The 19,373-nt window shown below is 40.5% G+C and overlaps 1 protein-coding gene across 3 annotated transcripts; it reads right to left on the bottom strand.

Annotated features, from left to right (window-relative positions):
- Nucleotides 1–2,725: 2,725 nt before the first annotated feature.
- Nucleotides 2,726–19,373, bottom strand: NKRF (NFKB repressing factor). Of its 3 annotated transcripts, XM_037069144.1 has the most exons (4): nucleotides 18,610–18,695; nucleotides 16,868–16,993; nucleotides 6,776–6,906; nucleotides 2,726–5,695 (listed from the first exon to the last, which is right to left on the bottom strand). In XM_037069144.1, the coding sequence occupies exons 3-4, from the start codon at nucleotides 6,888–6,890 to the stop codon at nucleotides 3,738–3,740; spliced, it is 2,073 nt and encodes a 690-aa protein (XP_036925039.1). In that variant the 5' UTR covers nucleotides 6,891–6,906; nucleotides 16,868–16,993; nucleotides 18,610–18,695; the 3' UTR covers nucleotides 2,726–3,737. The 3 variants fall into 3 exon arrangements, with proteins under 3 accessions (XP_036925039.1, XP_036925038.1, XP_036925041.1); XM_037069143.1 differs by lacking the exon at nucleotides 16,868–16,993 and having other exon boundaries at nucleotides 18,610–19,373; XM_037069146.1 differs by lacking the exons at nucleotides 16,868–16,993; nucleotides 18,610–18,695 and adding an exon at nucleotides 12,276–12,300.

The following is a 19,373-nucleotide window of genomic DNA, read 5'->3' as shown; positions in this document are numbered from 1 at the left end:
TGTTATTTTCAGTCCTGTGTAAAGTTTGGGCATACAGGTATCATCAATCAAGTTATCTTGCTTAAACAAAACTCTTCTAAGAGGCAACCTATTTCTTTTTAAACAGCAAGGACAGTGACTTTGTGGAAACTTACCTCTTTGGGGCCAAGGACTAACACAATTAAATCCCTACAGTATACGTACCCATTCATCCTTTCGGACTGCACTTAACGGCAGCTCAACGTGGAGGAGCTCATTCTAAACTGACCACATTAATTGGTTTGTTTCACCTAGGAGCAACATCCTTAAACGTGATTACTTTTCCCCCTTAAGTCCATTTCTGCTTCAAGGAGCAACACATTAAACTAGTCTCCACTTGATACATTAGTTTTCCATTAATTTTTTTAATCCTTTTGTGGCTAGGTATCTTACTGATACTATTAATCACACTTAAATTAAGGTTGAGATCAAGGATGTGCAGATATATCTTTTGTACACCTCCTGAGAAACACTACTCTCAATCTCTTTCATGGGCTCATCCTTTTAAAACTTTACAACAGAGTCGAGCTGACTTCCCAAAGCATCATACCCATGGTAAAATGTAGCAGAAACCATTTATTTGACATTTCATGCTAATTTGCCTTTTGTTTACAATGTTTTTTAAAAAACAAATGGCTGCCTGCATATAATTATGCAAATAATAATTATAAAATAAAAACAGGTTATGTGAGGTCCCTTTTCAAATGACAATCAGATCTGAACCTTGAGTCTTCAATTCTGCACCTGCTGATGTGGGAAAAGGGGTATGATGAAAAACAAAAGTTATAATTAGAGTCCTTTATTTAGGACCCATCTACATACAGCTCCAGGGGTTACTCATAGCAAAGCGATGCATTGCATACTAGTAATCCCAATAGAATGCATGAAATTTGCATTTATTTTGCAGTCAAAGGGGAGAGAAAAAAATCCAAGATCTGTGAAACTCAGTGATTGATGTATGTTACATATATATACTGAGAACAGTATCTTAGTATAACATATTTAAGTAACTCCAATAAAACTTGAAACTGCTCGTGTACCTCTGCAAGGTTACTGGGTTAAAAAGGACTATTTCAGAGAAAGGCAGCCCTGGCTGGTGTAGCTCAGTGGATTGAGCATGGGGTGTGAACCAAACAGTTGCCGGTTCAATTCCCAGTCAGGGCACATGCCTGGGTTGTGGGCCAGGTCCCCAGTGGTGGCCATGTGAGAGGCAACCACACACTGATGTTTCTCTCTTCCTCCCTCCCTTCCCCTCTCTCTAAAAATAAATATACAAAACCTTTAAAAAAAGAAAGGGAAAACAAGAGAACCAATAGGGGACAAAATAGAACAATAAGGTTGTCCACAGCTCATTCTTGCCAAACCCATTTCTCAGTATACTTTGTTTTCAAATCAGAGTCAAGTGACTTCACCCTATTTCCACATCAAAACCAAAGCTGATCTAAGAATTTGGGAAATCTGGATCCTCAAATCCAGAACCAGATATATACTTGGCCCAATTACTTGGGAGCCTTAACTATAGCTACATTAATATTCTGCTCTACTGAACTTCCCTAAATACACCAGATTTATACATAACATTTCCCTACCCACTCCACCCCCCCCAAAATCATTTTGGGAAAAGGAAAGAAATGTAGAATGAGAAATGAGTTTATACTCTCTTTAACCCCCAAAGCCACTTTTACTCAGGAGATTTGAAGGATGACTTCTCTAATTTACTAATTGAACCATAGCTTCTCAAGGTTGGTATGAGCCTTACAGGTAAAAAAAAAAAAATCCTATAAAATCTATAAACTTTTTAGCTTAGTTACCTTTGCCATCGTTAAAACATTAAGTGCCAAATAACATGCACATCTTACTTCTCTTCCTATCAACATCAGGAAAGGTGCTTTGCTCTCTGTGCTTTTTAACGCTATAGGAAGACGGTGGAAAGCAAGTATCACAGTGTGTTAGTCACTGTAGGTGAATCGAAGTCAGAGAGATCCAGGTATAAAAGTTAATTCCTTTATATTTAAAAAAATTGATTGAACTACAATAGACAGCTTTTTTTTAAACTTTATTTTACAGATTTTTCTTTATTTTTTTTAGAAAGGGGAAGGGAGGTTAGAAAGAGAGGGAGAGAAACATCAATGTGTGATTGCCTCTCGCACGTCCCTACTAGGGACCTGGCTTGCAACCCAGGCATGTGCCCTACACTGGGAATTGAACCAGGGATCCTTTAGCCGGTCGGCACTCAACCACTGAGCCACACCAGCCAGGGCTACAATGGACAGCTTCTTAATGTGAAATATTAAAAAAAGGGGAAATGACATTTCTATTTATTGTGGGCCAATTAAATGACAAGTGTGGTGCTAAATGTTTTAAGACACTATAAACAATCCAATTGTTCTAAATAGTTCATGGGGGGGGTTAACTATCAATATTAATATTCGTCTCAGAATATTGTGTGAATATTAATACTTGATTTACCTGAGATACAAAAACAAAATCACATAAAATTAAACAGCCTGCAGTTCGGTTGCAGCCAGCATATTGGTTCACAGGAAAAACATGATGGGTGACGTATTAGCTGTTCCTATGTGCTAAGTCATTATGTTCATCTACATGTGCTCTGGTGTTGAAATACTTTGTGCAAACGCCACTTCCCCTCTCTCCCAAACCCATAGTGTCACTACTAGGCTGCTGCCCAGAAATAAGCACACCACCATTTTGATCAACTTCGGCTCCTTTTTATTCAGGAAGCACACACTAATTCTTTTTATATACTTTCTTTTTACATTCCAGGAATAAGCGAAAATAGCCATTTTAAATATGTTACAAAGTTGGCTTTGGGAGCTTAATAAGCTTTTTGAGAGAAGGACCAGCCAACTGACCTTTTCATCAAAGTACCAATGTATCTTCAGTCTTTTACCGAGCTCTGCTGCAGCTCTGGCCGCCTTGGATGTGCTGTGCATCCAAACCGTATGAAAGCTATAAGGGGAAGTTGCTGTGAGTCTCTCTGCAAGGCACCAAGAACAAACAGCTCCAGCTTCCTTTCCTCAGATTAGACGAAAGTTTCTGAAACTTTTCAAGTGCTCTCTCAGGTAGTGCTCTCTCAGCATGAAGACTTTTTGTTAAAATTGATATATCACAAGGTACAGTAAATCACTTCCAATATTCTGAAAACCACATGGTAGAAGTTATAAATAAGTGAACACTAAAATTACTTTAAGAAAGTTTTACATCATTTAGTCTGTAAGGACATTTACACGTACAGCACAATTTACTGTTAAACAGCTCTAACTGCTTCACAGAAAGATGAAAATAGATAATACAAAACGATCTGACATCAGAAATCTGGAATTAAGACTGTGATTTTCTGGTAATTCATATCAACCTCACGTATTGTTGCAGAGTGCTGTGCTATGCCCTTTAAAATCGGGGTTTCTTTCTCAGGGTGAAATTCCACTTGGATCCGCGTTCTTGCTTTGTACAAACGACTAAAATCTGGGGGCACAGCAATATCAAAGACACAAACGGTAATTGCACAATATCATCTGCTGGATTAAGCTAACACAAGTGGACAGAATTCTTCAAGTCCCAATATCTAATAAAGCACTATATGAAATGAACAAGGTGAAACATCTTAAGAATGATCATACTCTGCAACAGGAACATGTAGCATTTCTGTAATTCCTAAATATGCCTCATTAGGCATTTACAAAATAAATTAGTGAGGTCTAATTTGCTTGAGGCATCACAAGCTCGTAATGCCCCACTTGGCCTTCCTGTTTGAGCTGATCTAGTAGGTCTTCCTTCCGTCTTTTTCTACCTACCACCAGGTACCTATCGTGGCCTACCCCGTGAGACTTACTCTTAAGACCATACTTCTGGGCGATCTGATGTATTTGCTTCCGCTCGTCATTAGTCAGCTCTGTAGAGAAAGTCAAATCCGTGTGGCTCTCGGAGCGGGCGTAGTTTCTGATGATCTGTTCAATATCTCTCTTGGCAATTTTATTTACCCTTTCTACATCGAGCCCAAGCCCTTCTCGCTTATGCTGCTCTTTGACAGAGATCGGTTCCCGAATGCCCTCGCCGGACTTCCCTAAACCACCACCCGTCCAACCCATCTTCCTCAGCAGCTGATTACCTATGTTATCTTCTTTGATTTGTTGTTTGTAAGCCTCCTCTGCTGAGCGGCCCTGAATTTCGTTTCTTGAAATCACATCTTCAACAGCTCCTTTCTTCAAGTTGTTAATGACAGTCGGCTGGGTCTTTTTGAGGGTTTTCACAGCTTCCCCAGCAGCTTCATATTTGACAGTTTTCTTCACTCCAATTGCTTCTGCAATTACTTCACTCTCTAGAATCACCTTGCATTTCCATCGGAGGCCCGTCATTCTTTCATAGACATATTCAACTGTCATCCGGTTAAACTGAGCCGTGTCGTTGAGTGTGCACACAGGATTGGAAGAATTCTCGTAAACCACAAGATCCTTTATATCTTTCTTCTTGCCAGATCCCCTGGGTGAAGAGCTTGTCTGGCATTGTGAACCTTTGACAGATGGGTAAGTGGGTTGTGTTTTTTGAAGGATTTTCAAGGCCTCGTCGGCAGCTGCATGTTTACTTGTTTTTTTGGTTCCATAACCTTCAGCTAAGCAATGATCTTGCAAAAACACTCGACAACGCCACGTGCGATTTGGCATCATCTCATATTTGTACTCAACAGACATTTTGTTGTATGAGGCAGAATTGTTAAGGATACCAATTGCATCGTTTGCGTTTTCTGTAAGCACAAAATTGGTCCAATGCTTGGCGGAAGCATTAAAAATCGGCTGCCCAGAGGCATCTTTAGCCAGCACCACCAGCTCTTCTGGTGGTTTCAGAGCTGGAGGAAATTCATGCGAAGGCATGCCAATCTGACACACCACAAGGTCCTCTCCAATCGTGTGCTTGAATTTCCGTCGGATAACCCTAACTTCAATACGCTTCTGCAAGAGTTTCACAGCTAGCTCAGTAGCTCGATCCCTGGACCCATTCTTGCTGCCAGCATAACCTGTAGTTAAGTAGATATTTTGGCATCTAACTTCACAAGCGTAACCATCTGTTAGGAGTTTTTTATTTTTGGGGATGTCAGCAGGAGGGATTTCTTTTAAAGGAGCATATATATACTCAGGATTTGTCTTACATGCCTGAATGCAACGAGTTAACATGTATGTGTAATTAATTTTATCAGATCCGGAAGTCATCTCTGGATTAGAAAGGTTGTTCCAGATAGTCGCTGTTAATTTTTCAATAAAATACTGCTTCTCGGCTACCACTGACTCAGGAAATGTCTGTGATGGTGAAGGCTCAGGAGGTGACTGAGAGTTTGCCTGCTGTGATGTGCTGCTTGGGGCAGGGTTCCCACTGTCAAAATACATGTTGGTTGTTACAGGCTGGTCTTTTGTGAAAATAAATCCTGATGAATCACAATACTGAGAATTCCCATCTTGTGTACTGAAAGAGTCTTGAGTATAATCTTGGTAGATGTTTCTCGGCATGCTGGCAAAATGTGTTTGTTCATTTACCTCTTTTGTTTGAGGGCCATAAGGATCTTCCTGTCTTTCATCTTTTGAACTACTAGCTACAAAATGTACAGGCTCAAAACGAGGTCTCACATGGAATTTGGAGACGGCTTGCCTTTTAGGAGGATTTTGACCTATAGAATGAGTGAAATTTACAATTCATTACAAAGGGAATTAAAAAAAAAAAAAACCCAAGCAGGGAAATAGTACCAACCATATTATTTGCGAGCTGCATTGTTGGTACAAGATACTTCCCATCACAAAAAAACTTCAGGTTATTTAGGTGAAGGGATTCAAATATCAGTGTAAGGTTCCAGCATAAGGAGGTAATGCTTCCTGTCCTTCCACGTGTAAGGGAAGGGACTTGATAGAAAATATGCCATTGAATCAAGTATGCAGGTCACCACCATGCATGAATGGTAGATGCTTTTGCATCGAATGAGTTAAAGCACAGGTGAAGTGTATTGAGTAAGAAGTTGTTCCAGTATAATCTCATACCACCTGTGCTGCAAAGCTCTCTTCTTAAGGACTGCAAATGGAACAGATGGCTCTACTGCAACAGAGATGATGGCCAGAGGCATTTACAAAGCTTCTCTCTTTTGTATCAGAGGTGAGTGACTCTGTGATGGTGCTTTACATAGTTGTGACTAAAAATCAAATAAAAATAATTATCACAAGATCCCAAAGGTTTTCAACTTCAAAATCTTAATGTTCTGACCTATTCTGCACAAAAGAGTGTTTGCTATGTTTTATTTCTAGAACTAGCAACAGCTGGAAACTAATGATTTATGAGGGATATCAAATTTAAAGCTATGGAAGAACTCTGTTGAGGCTATACCAGACACGAGAGCTTCCTCCCTATAACACCATTCAGTAGAAAAGCTGGTCCATCTTGGACCCATCCAGGAGGATTTAGTTACTTAGATGCTCAAATGATCAGAGTATAAGGTTTTTCTATTTAGAGGGAGGTTCATGGCATGGGCTTCGAGGACAGCATTAAAGCCTGACTTCAGTATTCTTAGGCTTCAGTTCTATTTAGCATCCTCAAAAAAAAAAAAAAACTGTACATAACTAAAAGTTAAAATTCTTTCACAGTTGTGTAAGGTCCAAAATTACCAACGTTACTTAAAATCATATACCGCACTAATATGGTTTATTTAAAAAAAGGCCATGTAGTTTCTCCAAATCCCACCTTCCAGAAACAGTATACTCACCATCACATGTTGAAAGATGACGTTTTTGACCTTTGGAAGGTTTGGACAGCATCAGGTCATATGAAGGCATCTCCCCAATATCAATACCTTCAGCCATTTGAAGAATTTTTTCCATCAAGCGTGGGCTGTACCTATTTAAATTAATATAATCTACCATTAAAACAGATAAGAATGTAGTTTTTTTTTTAATTTCTAAATGAGCCAATCTTATCATTGTTCCCACAGGACTTTTCAACAGACTATCTTGGCTATAAAACTAAAGACTCTTCCCTAAAATACTTACCTATCAAATGAGTAATTATGTTACTGTCATTATAAGACACGCAAACATAGAATCAAGACATTGAAGCTAATATCATCAATAAATCCATAAACAATGAGTGCCGGTGAGGATGTAGAGAAAAGGGAATCCTAGTGCACTGTTAGTGGGAATGCAGACTGGTGCAGCTACAGTGGAAAGCAGTATGGAGGGTTCTCCAAAAGTTAAAAATGGATCTGCCTTATGACCCGGCAATTCCACCTCTGGGAATATATCTGAAGAAACCCAAAACACTAATTTGAAAGAATATGCGTACCCCTATGTTCAATGCAGCATTACGAGGGAGGAAAAAAAAACAGAATTATATTGCAGAAGATGGGCCCCCTGTACTCAGGCTTCCCCCACGAGGTGAGTGTTCTAGGAACCCATCTGTATCCATGTACCAGCTGGCATTGTTGTGAGAGGCTGTGTTCAGCTTCAGTGAAGTTTTTTTGAAGATTCTTTCAACACCTTTGCCCATTTCATGATGGGTGATTTATGACCGCATCTGCCCACACCATGCTGAGTGTTCAGCAGTTTTTGACCAAAAACAGCATGACCCCCATGCCCCACCCTCCCTGTTCACCCAATCTCATCCCACGTGACTTTTTTGTGTTTCCCCAGATGAAAAAAGTCCTCAAAGGGAAACATTGTGCCAATGTGGAACAGATGAAACAAAAAAAAGGCAGAAGCACTAAAAGGTATCGAAACTGATGAATTCAAAAACTGTTTTGAGTGGTAGGAAAAAGGTCTCAATAGGTGCACTGCATCAAATGGAGAGTGCTTTGAAGGGGACTGAAGTTTAAACATGTACGAATAAATACACAATTTTTTATAAATAAATTTTGCTTTTTTGGGGGGGTAACCCCTCATAATTACAATAGCCAAGATATGGAAGCAACCTGTCAAAAAAGTGGATATATATATATATATATATATATATATATATATATATATAAAATGGAGTATTACTGGGCCATAAAATATTACCGTATGTGACAGCATGGATGGACCTGGAGGGCATTATGCTAAGCGAAATAAGTCAGGGAAAGACAAATAACATATGATTTCACTTATATGTGGAATCGACAGAACAAACAAAATTCAAACAGACTCAGACACACAGAGGGGGATGTTGATTGCCAAAAGGGAGGGGGACTTAGAGACCAGGTTAAAGAGGGGAAGGGATTAAGCAGTACAAATTGGTAGTTACAAAACAGTCATGGGGGATGTAAAGTACAGTATAGAGAATATAGTCAGTAATATTGTGATAACTGTGTATGGTGCCATTTAGGTACTGGAAATATTGGCACAACACTTTGTAAAATATTGGGTTGGCCAAAAAAGTCTGTTTAGTTTTGTCTTTAAAATAAAAGACACATTTTCCATTTTCACCAATAACTTTATTGATTTCGATATTTTGAGTGTGGCAGCTCTCTCCCGCTACTGGCTTCTAGTGGGCAGAGACCAGGGGTGCTGCTGAACATCTTCCAATGCATAAGACAGCCCCACAGCAAAGAATTATTTGACCAACATGTCAATAGTACCAAGAAACTTCACAAACCACTTTTGACACATTCAATCAGTTACAACACCTTTGCCATACACTGCACAAATATTTGTGTTTCAGTTGCATTTTTACCCTTCATGAAATAATAAAATTTAATACGCTAAAAATGTTGTATATTTTTTCCATTTTCATATATCAAAATGGCTGCACAAAAGTTCACCAATTTTGATAAAGTTATTGTTTTTAATGCACGCTGGTATGACAGCTGTCACAATACATTCTAACAAAATTGTTTCAAATGAAGTTAAAGACAACTAAGCCCTACTAGAGCCATCATATTAAAAAAATAGATGAGCCCTGGCTGGTGTAGCTCAGTGGATTGAGCACAGGCCTGCGAGCCAGAGGATCGCGGTTCGATTCCCAGTCAGGGCACATGCCTGGGTTGCAGGCTGGTTCCCTGCAGGTGAGCCTCCAGCAGGGGATGCATGAAAGGCAACCATACATTGATGTTTCTCTCCCTCTCTCCTTACCCTCTAAAGATAAATAAATAAATAAAGTCTTTAAAAAAAATAGATGAACTTTGTGGCCAACACAATATATGATTACCTATATACTATGCTGTACACCTGACACTAAATCAAGATAATATTGAATGTATACTACAAGTAAAAAATAAAATTTAAAGCCTTTAAAAAAAGAAATTTAAGCCCAGGCCTTATCTTTAAGTTTGAATTAAAAGTATCCATATAGCACTGGCTGGTGTGGCTCAGTGGACTGAGCGTGGGCCTGTGAACCAAAGGGTTGCCCGTCTGATTCCCAGTCAGGGCACATGCCTGGGTTGCGGGCCAGGTCCCCAGTGGGGGGCACATGATGGACAACCACACACTGATGTTTCTCTCCCTCTCTTTCTCCCTCCCTTCTCTTCTCTAAAAATAAATAAGTAAAAAATTTTAAAAATATAAGAAAGTATCCATATAAACTCCTGATTTATTTTTCACTATCATATATGTACTATATGTAAATAATTACATTTGTATATTTTAAAAAGCAGTAAGAATGTTAAGAGCTGCTGGGTTGTTAATATGCAGATGGAGATCTATCATTTCCCATGAAAAAGAATCAGGGTCCTTAGAGAAACGGCTGATTCCAAGTCTGGGGCATGAAATGTGTAAGATGGACCTGGAAGATATTCTTGTGCCCGAAAACCAGGAAGCTGTCAAAGACTTCAGGAATTGTGTCAAATGGACTCAGCAGCCAATTTGAATTGCCTCCTACTGGGAAAGTAAGCCAACTTGAGCATCATCAATTAGAACAATGACATCAGTGAATTGAAACAAATCAAATGTTACAAATCCATTAGTTTAAAAAGATACTTACAAGCTCATTATTGGTCACCTCTGGAGGATGGTAGAGAAGCAAGTCATTCCAAAAAACAGGGAATATTAAGGAGGAAAGCAAGTATTTATCTGGCATTTTCCATCCCAATTATACCTCAGAGCAACTAAAGAGTTGATGAAGAAAATCTCTTTACAGGAGCAGCCCAGCTAGTAAGTATAGGAATGATAAGACTGCTACCAGTTTGCAACCAATAATGGAATAAGTGGTCATCAATGGCTGCTAAACCTATTAGGTGAGAAGTTGATGGGGAAGAACCCAGAAAACAAGCTACACAAACACGCTCAACCTCGGCTGACGAAGCTGCAAAAGTGATTGAATGGAGGAAGGGCGGCCTTGTCACCATGTAGTGATGAAGTGTGCGGGCTCCCATCCACAGGCGGCAACCAAACAAAACCTCAGCCTGAACCGCAACCTTTATACAAAAATTAATTCAAAATGCACCATAGACCTAAATGTAAAATGTAAACCTATAAAACCTATATTAAAAAAAACAGGAGAAAATCTTCAGGGTCTAAGTCTAGGCAAAGAGTTCTTATACTTGACACCAAAAGTATGACCCATAAAAGGAAAAGCTGATAAAATGCCCTTCAAAATTTAAAAACTTTCAGGGAGAAAAATCAGGACAACTGTGTAATAGCATAATCAATAAAATATAATTTCAAAAAATTAAAAACTTTTGCTCTCAAAAGTCCCCATGAAGAGGATGAAAAGACAAGCTACAAACTGGGAGAAATATCTGCAAACCACACACCTGACACAAAACTAGCACCTAGGAGAAAGTCCTCTCAAAACTCAACAGTAAAAATATACGTATATATTATATATATTTTTTAAAAAAGACCTGAAAAGGCCCAACCAGTGTGACTCAGTTGGTTGGGCATCGTCCTGCAAAGTGAAAGGTCGCTGGCTCAATTCCCAGTCAGAGCATATGGCTGGGTTGCGGGTTCAGTTCTCAGTCAGGGCACTTGTGCGAGGCAACCGATGGATGTTTCTCTCCCTCTTTTTCCTCCATCCCTTCCCCCCTCTCTAAAAAATAAATATATAAATGCAATCTTTTTAACAAAGAGTTGTTCTGAAGTTGGCTACTAAGCCAGCTCTTCCAATGATATTAAAAAGATACAAACAGAACATTTCACCAAACAGGAGATACAGATTGCATACAAGCACATTGAAAAGATGTTCAACATCATTAGCCACCAGAGAAATGCAATTTAAAAACACAATGAGATATCACTACACACCTATCACAGTGGCTAAAATGAAAAATAGTGACAATATCAAATGCTGGCAAGGATGCAGAGAATCTGGATCACTTACAAATTGCTGGTGGGAATGTAAAATTGTATGGCCGCTCTGGAAAACAACTTGGAAATTTTTGCAAAATTAAACATGCAATCACCATCTAATCTACCAATTACACTCTTGAGCATTTACCTCAGAGAAATGAAAATGTATGTTCATGCAAAAACCCGTATATGAATGCTCACAACAGGTGTATTTGTAACAGTCAAAAAATGCCATCAGCACAGATGTCTTTCAACAGGTGAATGGTTAAACTCGGGCACACACACACCATGGAACCAGCAATAAAAGGGAACTGACACATGCAATATCGTGTATGGATAGGAGGGAAGTGGATAGGGTTATAAAATGTAACGGATCCTTATGGCATTGGAACTGCTCAATATCTTGACTGTGGTAATGAATACACAAACTTCCATGTGATTAAATTGTATAGAACACACACACACACAAGTACCAGTAAGACTGGGAAATCTGAGTAGTATCAGTGGATTTTGACAATGTCATTATCCTGGTTATGATGTTACATGATAATTTTGCAAAATGTTTATCATTAGCAGAACTGGGTAAAGAGTATGGGGTATCTCTGTATTATTTCATACAACTGCTCATGAATCTACAATTATTGCAACAAAGGTTTCAATTAAAAAGGTGACCGGGAACATTTTAATATCACTAAAAATGGGACAAGCAGACACGTGCCCCCTGATATCCATATCACAAGACAAAGAACTATCTATAAGTGTTCTTGCCCACCAAATAATTGACCCTGAACGTAACCAAGCCCCTAACTCCCAGAAACATGTTAAATTCCACGACAGGAACCTAGCCAGCCAAATCCAGAATGAAGAAAACACTATTTGTTAATCCAATTTCTTCATCAGATAAGTAACATGAAAATAAAAGGAGCCATGGCTGGTGTGGCTCAGTAGATTGAGTGCTGACCTATGAACCAAAAGGTTGCCAGTTCAATGTCCGCTCAGGGCACACACCTGGGTTGTGGGCGAGATCCAGCCGACTGATGTTTCTCTCACACTTTAATGTTTCTCTCCCTCTCTTTCTCCCTCCCTTCCTCGCCCTCTAAAAATAAATAAATAAAATCTTTTTTAAAAAAAGAAAAGGAGAGGGGAAGTTTTTATACGTTAAAGGGAACAGATCAACCGAGAACCTTGTTTGGATCATGACTCAAACAAACCAACTGCAAAAAGACATTTCAGGACAAATGGAAAAAACTGAACATTGGATGATTTTAAGAAATTGTTATTTAGCCTTGGCCAGTGTGGCTCAATTGGTTAGGTGTCACCTGGCAAGGCAAAAGGTCGCTGGTTGGATTTCTGGTTGGGGCACATGCCTGGGCCTTCCCTGGTTGGGGCATGCGCCAGGGGCAGCCAATCGGCGTTTCTCTTGCACATCAATGTTTCTCTCCCTTTCTTTCTACCTCCCTTCCCCCCTCTCCAAAAATAAATAATTTGTATCTGATATAGACACATACTGAAGCTCTCACAGGGGGGAATGATGTCAAGATTTTCTTTAATACACTGCAGACTATCTCCCGCAAAAACAACTGGGGGCAAGTTAGACGAAAGGAGCAGGAGAGCGTAAGAGATTGTTGATAATTGCTGATGTCCAGTGATGGGAATATGGGTGCTCATTAAACTCTGCTGTACGTGTTCGATTTTTCCATAATAAAGAGTTTTAAAACACACCATTTTTAAAAAGAGCTTCTTAAGAAGTAGATTTGCTGCTTGGCAGGGTATCATTTTACTGCACAGAAACAAAAAGATGGGCTCAAGTGAAGTTTCTGCTGTCATGGGGATCCACTCACCCCTCCTATCTCCAGCCTCTCCCAGCCTAAGACCAGACAAGAGACTCCTGGGAGCATTTGGGAAGAAAGTTCCGAAAACAAGTAACCAGCACACTTTTACATGAATAGATTCTGAACTTGAAAGGGGGATAATATTTTCCATTTTCAGCACAGTAGTTTGCACACCCAGCAGATGTCTTTCTTAGCAAATCGGAGAAGTCAAAACATGGTGGCCTTCTCTGACCAGATTACCGCAAGCAAGCCCAGTTGTAACCTGTACTTCAAATTGGTAATTGCTACTGCTGCTGTTAACACCAGCATTTAAATGCCAAGAGTAATTTTACTTTCATTTACTCTTATCCAAACGTTGGAAAGTATAGCCTAAAATGTCACATGTTCTATGTATCACTTCCATTCAGATTTGGGAGTCCAATTTCCAAGGTACAAGAGGAAAACAAGAGATTATGAAAATAAAATAGCGGTCTGCAAATCTTCAAGTGGTAATGCCACTTCTGCTACCAAAATTGGTACTACAACCAAGGCGCTCACCTAGAATTGCAGTCAAAATTCTCCAGACCTTCAATTACAGCCTGATTCCAAATAGGGTATAAAACTGTAAATGGCAAGCATGTCATCATCCAGTGTCCATGAATGATGCATTTGGGGCTCACTCCATTCACACTCACTTTTCTCTCAGGTTTCTTCTGTTCCTTATTCATTACGCCTGCCACAAAATTCATCATCACCCATAGGCTACAAAAATAAACCCTTGTGTAGGTTGCCAGCACACTCCGCTTCTCAGTCCTTTATTAGGAAGTCCTAATGTTGAAGAAGCCCGAGCAGCTCAAACAATAATGGAAAAGACCCTACAGTGCCTAACACCCGACTCTCCTAAGAACAATGCAAATAGCAATCTAGAGTCTTTAATAAGACCACTAGGATTGCATTCCCATTTTTTAAATTCTCCAGAGATTAGCTATTGAGGGATAAAGAAGTAGTTCCACAAATGTGAAATAAGCTAAGACAGTAAAGCTTTCATTACTGTTTTCCGTAGCATAGTGTTTTGCTAGTGGATTTAAAGTAACACCTTTACTCCAGAAGTTTTAGAGAATCCACCAAGAAAAGCACCTAGTAACCCAATTACTGATAATTGCACTAATATTTTTGGGTTTATGTTTTATTCCTTTTTCTATGTTTTCCATGCTACTTCCCCCCTTCTCCCATCCCCCCATCACTATCAGATTATCTACGTTGATTTGCAGTCTGGTAAGGGGTTTTCTTGGTTCTTAATTTACTATATTATAAGCTTTTTTCTCCATGTCATTACCACATGAGACTTAACAACTATACAGTATTCTATCTTTGGAGGGATTGTGATGAAAAATATCATCAAGGAAAGTCTAATACAGTGATTTGAAGATGCATGCATATTATATATTTAAGTCTGTTAATATATCCATTTGGTTGTAAATGCTTACAAAAGAAAACAAAAATCTCCAGCAAGTCTTTAGGGTTTTCAAAGGCAGCGTATTATTTACTAAGCTTTTGGAAATCTGGATGCTATTCAATGGTCCCAGCATGCCTAGCACATAAGAAAGATAATTTCGCCCTGGCTGGTGTAGCTCAGTGGATTGAGCACGGGCCTGCGAACCAGAGGATCGCGGTTCGATTCCCAGTCAGGGCACATGCTTGGGTTGCAGGCCACTTCCCGGCAGGGGACACACGATACATTGTGTGTCCTCGGCAGAGGCAACCATACATTGATATTTCTCTCCCTCTCTCCTTCCCTTCCCCTCTAAAGATAAATAAATAAAATATTAAAAAAAAAAAGAAAGAAAGATAATTTCTAGTGGACAAAGACATCCGAGTTCATGAATCTCACAATCCTTAACAAAAACAGGCACATATAGGTGCATGCTTAGGACATATGATGGCACCTGAAATTTCATAAATACTCAGTAATAGATGCTTTCAAAAACATTTAAGTGTATTCAACGGGGTCTATTAAGTCCAAGTAAAAAAGCTGAGGTTTGAAAACTCAGCAAAGACTAGGATTACCAAGTATAAAATTATATATTTAAAGCTATTCATAAGACTCCTAACAGAAGTGAATAACATACGACCAGATTATTGATTACTCTTTTGAAAGCCCCCACTCACTCACACTTCATTAGCTGGTGACCGATGCCCTCTACGTACTATGTGCAAAGTTAGTTTCACAGCATGAGCCCAATGGCATGAGGCTTCCAAACAGTCTCACATGAACAAGGAAGAGACAAATAATCAAGGTGGCAAAGCTGGCTTCATTTTAAGGTATATTTTCCTGACTGATTAGTATTGCATTAAAGATCAATAGGCCAGGATTCTGTTTCTAATCCTAGTGATGAAGAATGATTGGAAAACTGAATGCTCCAGTTAACCAAACAGTCTGCTTTATTAAATATATATATATGTGTGTGTGTGTGTGTATACACACACATATGTACACATTTATCTATAATGTTTAAGTAAAAATTGCACAGATTCCCTAGGCATTCATAGATGTAGTTGATTAGAAGACTGTACTAACTTTTCATTAGCCACAAGATATATTTTAGATATTGCTTGCAGAAAAAAATGCTTGACAGTTTCCTTTGATAAAACAGACAAATAAAATAGTGAAGAGAAATAATTTCAGCTATTTGAGCTTCCTGGTTGCTTGGTTTATGATGGAAAATGATGAAAAAGCATATTGGGAAACACTGCTTTATTTACTGTAACCCTATAAAACGGCGGTTCTCATAGTGCAGTCTCTGGATGGCATCACCTGGGAACCTGTTAGAAATGCAAATTCTGAAATTCTGGGACTCCACCTCAGACCTACTGAATCAGAGACCCTGGGGATGGGACCTAGCAATCCGTGTTTTTAACAAGCCTAACTAATGATTTCAATGCCTGCTTAAGTTTAAGAACCATGGTTACGGAGTTAAGAACATATTTGAACTTGTTCCTTAAAAAGTACCACTATCACCAACAGGAATGAAACACGCTTTGCCCCTCCCAGTTTCATCTTATGATCAAGTTCTCAAAGATATCTTTGACCTAGGACTTACTTCAGCCCCATCTGACACAGAACACAGCAAGTCCTGCTAAACAGGGGAAAGTGTAATAATTTCCCTTCTTGCTACTATTTACAACCTGTTGTAACAGTCAAGGGCTGGACCTTGAAGAAGAAATTAGCAATTTAAGTTGAGAATAGGCTGTTTCACCTTGTATTCTATAGTTCCCTTGAGAGAAAAGAGGGATCACAAAACAGATCAGAAAACAAGAGGTCTGTCAATATCAACATTAACAAGTACCGGGATATAGATTTTCCCCCTGAAGACAACAGCTAACGTAAAGCCTGACTAAAGCGGAAGACTGCAGTTGGTTCCTAGTTTGTAAAATTCTTTATTGCCTCTTCTTTCTCCTATAGACAAGTTACATATAATACAAACATTACTTCTCTGTTATGCTATTTGATAATGTTATAGCAACTTGTATTGACTGAAATGACTTAACTACAGTGTCACATGGTGACTATAGTATATATACTATACACAGACGAGCTTTGGCAAGTGTAAATACACCCACAAAATGCCCTGGAAGCTTGACCTGTTAACACTGACTACCACTGGCCTGATCTGTGCTTTTTAATGCCATACTTATATATATATATATATATATATATATATATATATATATATAAGGCTGCTGTTCTTGAAATGAAATCCTGAGGTATAATAATGATGTGGTTTGTACCAGTTACTTGCTTTCACTCCTGGTCCATCCTTTCCAAACACAGCAGCTGTATCTCAGTGGAAAGAGCATCAGAAGACTGTGGGGCCTTGGAGAAGTCACTTAACTTCTTGGCCTCCATTGATTTAGCTGTGAAAAGGAGACACCACCTAATTCCCAGGGTTGTTATATGAAGTGAGATACATACATTTTTATATATTTTGTACATTATAAAGTTATAGTCATCCATTCACTCCACACAAATTTATTAAGCAGCTATTATGCAGAAGGCACTCTTCTAGGCACTGAGGATAAAGGTGTGAGGAAGAAAGCATAAGCACATTCCCCAAAGGGGCTTACGTTCTAATGGGTAGGTAAGATTTATTAGCACAAAGGGTGGTTATTATCCTCCCATGTAAGGATTTTTTGATAAGAATTCACTTTCCCAATGGTTTTCTCTAATATTCAGATCTGTGATAAAAGTACATTTTCAACTGCAAGAACAATATTGTTTAATGGTCAATTAGATTTATGTGACTTAATAGCTGACACTTCCCCAGTAGTAACCTGTTCCTCCAGTGACATAATCATCATCTCTGGAGGCAGAAATTACACTAACCTAGAGAAGATAGAAAAAACATTAATTTTTGTGACAAGAGTAAAGCAAAGCATCACACTGGAGACCTTGTTCAACAATTAACGGTAGCAGTGGACAATCCTATTTTTCTGTATCTTTTAGTCATTCCTGGTCTGAATTGGCTGAATTTGATCCGATCATTTTCCAGAATTTTTCATCCTTCCTAATAAAAAATTCACTGTGAAGTAGGAGTGTCAAAAAAAAAAAGCCTCTCAGTTTATCAAAGGAATAATTAGTCTAAGACTACTGACTGGGTGTTCTGAAAGACAGAGGTCCAAGTAGTGTTGTTTTAAAAATTGCGTTGGAACCATACTGCAGTCTCCATCGAATGCAAAGAGCTTTCAAAAAGGCCTATTCAGAATGCGCACAAGATTTAAGAAGGGGGGGCAAGACAAACCCACACATGCACACCTAAAACCTCACTCAAGGCCAATTGTTAATCCCTCTGATCAAAATTAAAATAAAGGAAGGCAATCCATTTTTATAGTGGATATATCCATTTCTTTGTTTGCGTCCAGACACCTTATGCGCAAATCTACAAGCAAGGCGGACCCTGTGGGGGAGACACCTCATACAAACCACCTCCACAGGAGACAGTAAAACCCAGCGGAGCGATGGGGGCGGCGGCTGTTGTTTTATTTAATGGGGATGGAAAGACAGTAGTCAGGAGTACACTAGGATTAGAACCGCAGCACCTCCACCCCCTCGAAGCCCGACTCTAGGATATTCTCTGCGGATACCGCATCCTTGGAAGGTCCTACGCAGGTCCAAGGTTCTCCTATTCGTCATTTCCCTGGCCCCCCAGAACCATCACCACGATGCCCACCGATAGTCATTGTGGTGATGGTTCCTCTTCCAGGCACAGCTCTATCTCCATCCCTGGTCCTGGAGGGGCCGCTCCTGTGATCCCGGGACCCTTCTACCTGTTATGTCATCCTCTGTCACCTCACTCTGCCAACCCCCTCCACAGGCCAACAGTGTCCTCCAGCATCTTCAAATCTCCAGCCTCTAAACCCTCACCCGTATCCTGCCCCCGTCCCTATCCCAATTCCCATCATTGATCCCCTATCACGGTCCCTTAACCCAACCCGAAACCCATCCCTTAACCCGACCCGCACACCTTCCTCACCTGCAGCCCAGGAAAACGTGGTTGGTCCAGGCGGCGGAGAGAGCAAGTAGCTGGTCGAGGGCAGCCCCGGGATAGCTGTGCAGGTGCCGACAGATGAAGCTGCGTCTCAGAGCCCACTGCCAGTCACTTTCGTGGCTGTAGCGCCACTGCTCCAGCACTGGCTCGGGCGGGGGCGGCGGGAGGGGCGGCAGCGGCGGCGGCGGGAGGGGGGGCAGCGGCGGAGGCGACAGGAAGTCGCCCCCCAAAAGCAGACGTCCGCCAGCCATCTTCTCCGCCCCCAAGCAGGGCCACCGGGGATGAAGCCAACTACCGACCTGGAGCGAGCGGCCTTGGGGGCTGGGAGGAGGGGCCGGGTAAGGAGGGGCGCGTCGTGGCACGAAGACCAACTCTCAGGGGACTAGGGTGTGTGCATGGAGGGTGACTGTTAAAGATGAAAAGGCGATCACTTCCCGACGCCGGGGCGCACGCTTGCAGCACTCCTCCAACTCGTGGTGGGGCGGGAGGGCGCCAGCTGCAGTCACTCGCGGATCAGGAACGCTGAGCCAGGCCCTGCGCGCCAAACTTCCAGCCACCCGCAGATCCACGCTCCGCGTGGTGAAAAGGAGGGGGGGGAGAGACACTAGCACACTCTACTATCCGTCCTCTAACTTCCAGCCTACCTACCCGCGTGCTGTCCGGCAGTTGTGAACCAGTGCGCATGCGCTGAGGTGGATTTCCCCCTAACTTCCAAATCCCGTCCGCAAATATCGCGCGATGTACATTTT

The sequence above is a fragment of the Sturnira hondurensis genome, unplaced genomic scaffold (genome assembly GCF_014824575.4).
Source record: "Sturnira hondurensis isolate 20B ecotype Veracruz unplaced genomic scaffold, ASM1482457v3 Scaffold0018484, whole genome shotgun sequence".
Classification (NCBI taxonomy): Eukaryota; Metazoa; Chordata; class Mammalia; order Chiroptera; family Phyllostomidae; genus Sturnira; species Sturnira hondurensis.
The sequence above is the reverse complement of the archived record's forward strand: the minus strand, read 5'-3'. Positions and strand labels throughout refer to the sequence as shown.

What these genes read in the sequence shown, in the direction of transcription:
- NKRF (XM_037069143.1), bottom strand. Translation starts at nt 18,875, where the DNA reads ATGGCTGGCGGACGTCTGCTTTTGGGGGGCGACTTCCTGTCGCCTCCG. An exon ending in CACGTTTTCCTGGGCTGCAG is followed by an intron (nt 6,907 to 18,609) that starts GTGAGGAAGGTG and finishes TAATTTAAATAG; the next exon opens with GTACAGCCCACGCTTGATGG. An exon ending in TCATCTTTCAACATGTGATG is followed by an intron (nt 5,696 to 6,775) that starts GTGAGTATACTG and finishes CTCATTCTATAG; the next exon opens with GTCAAAATCCTCCTAAAAGG.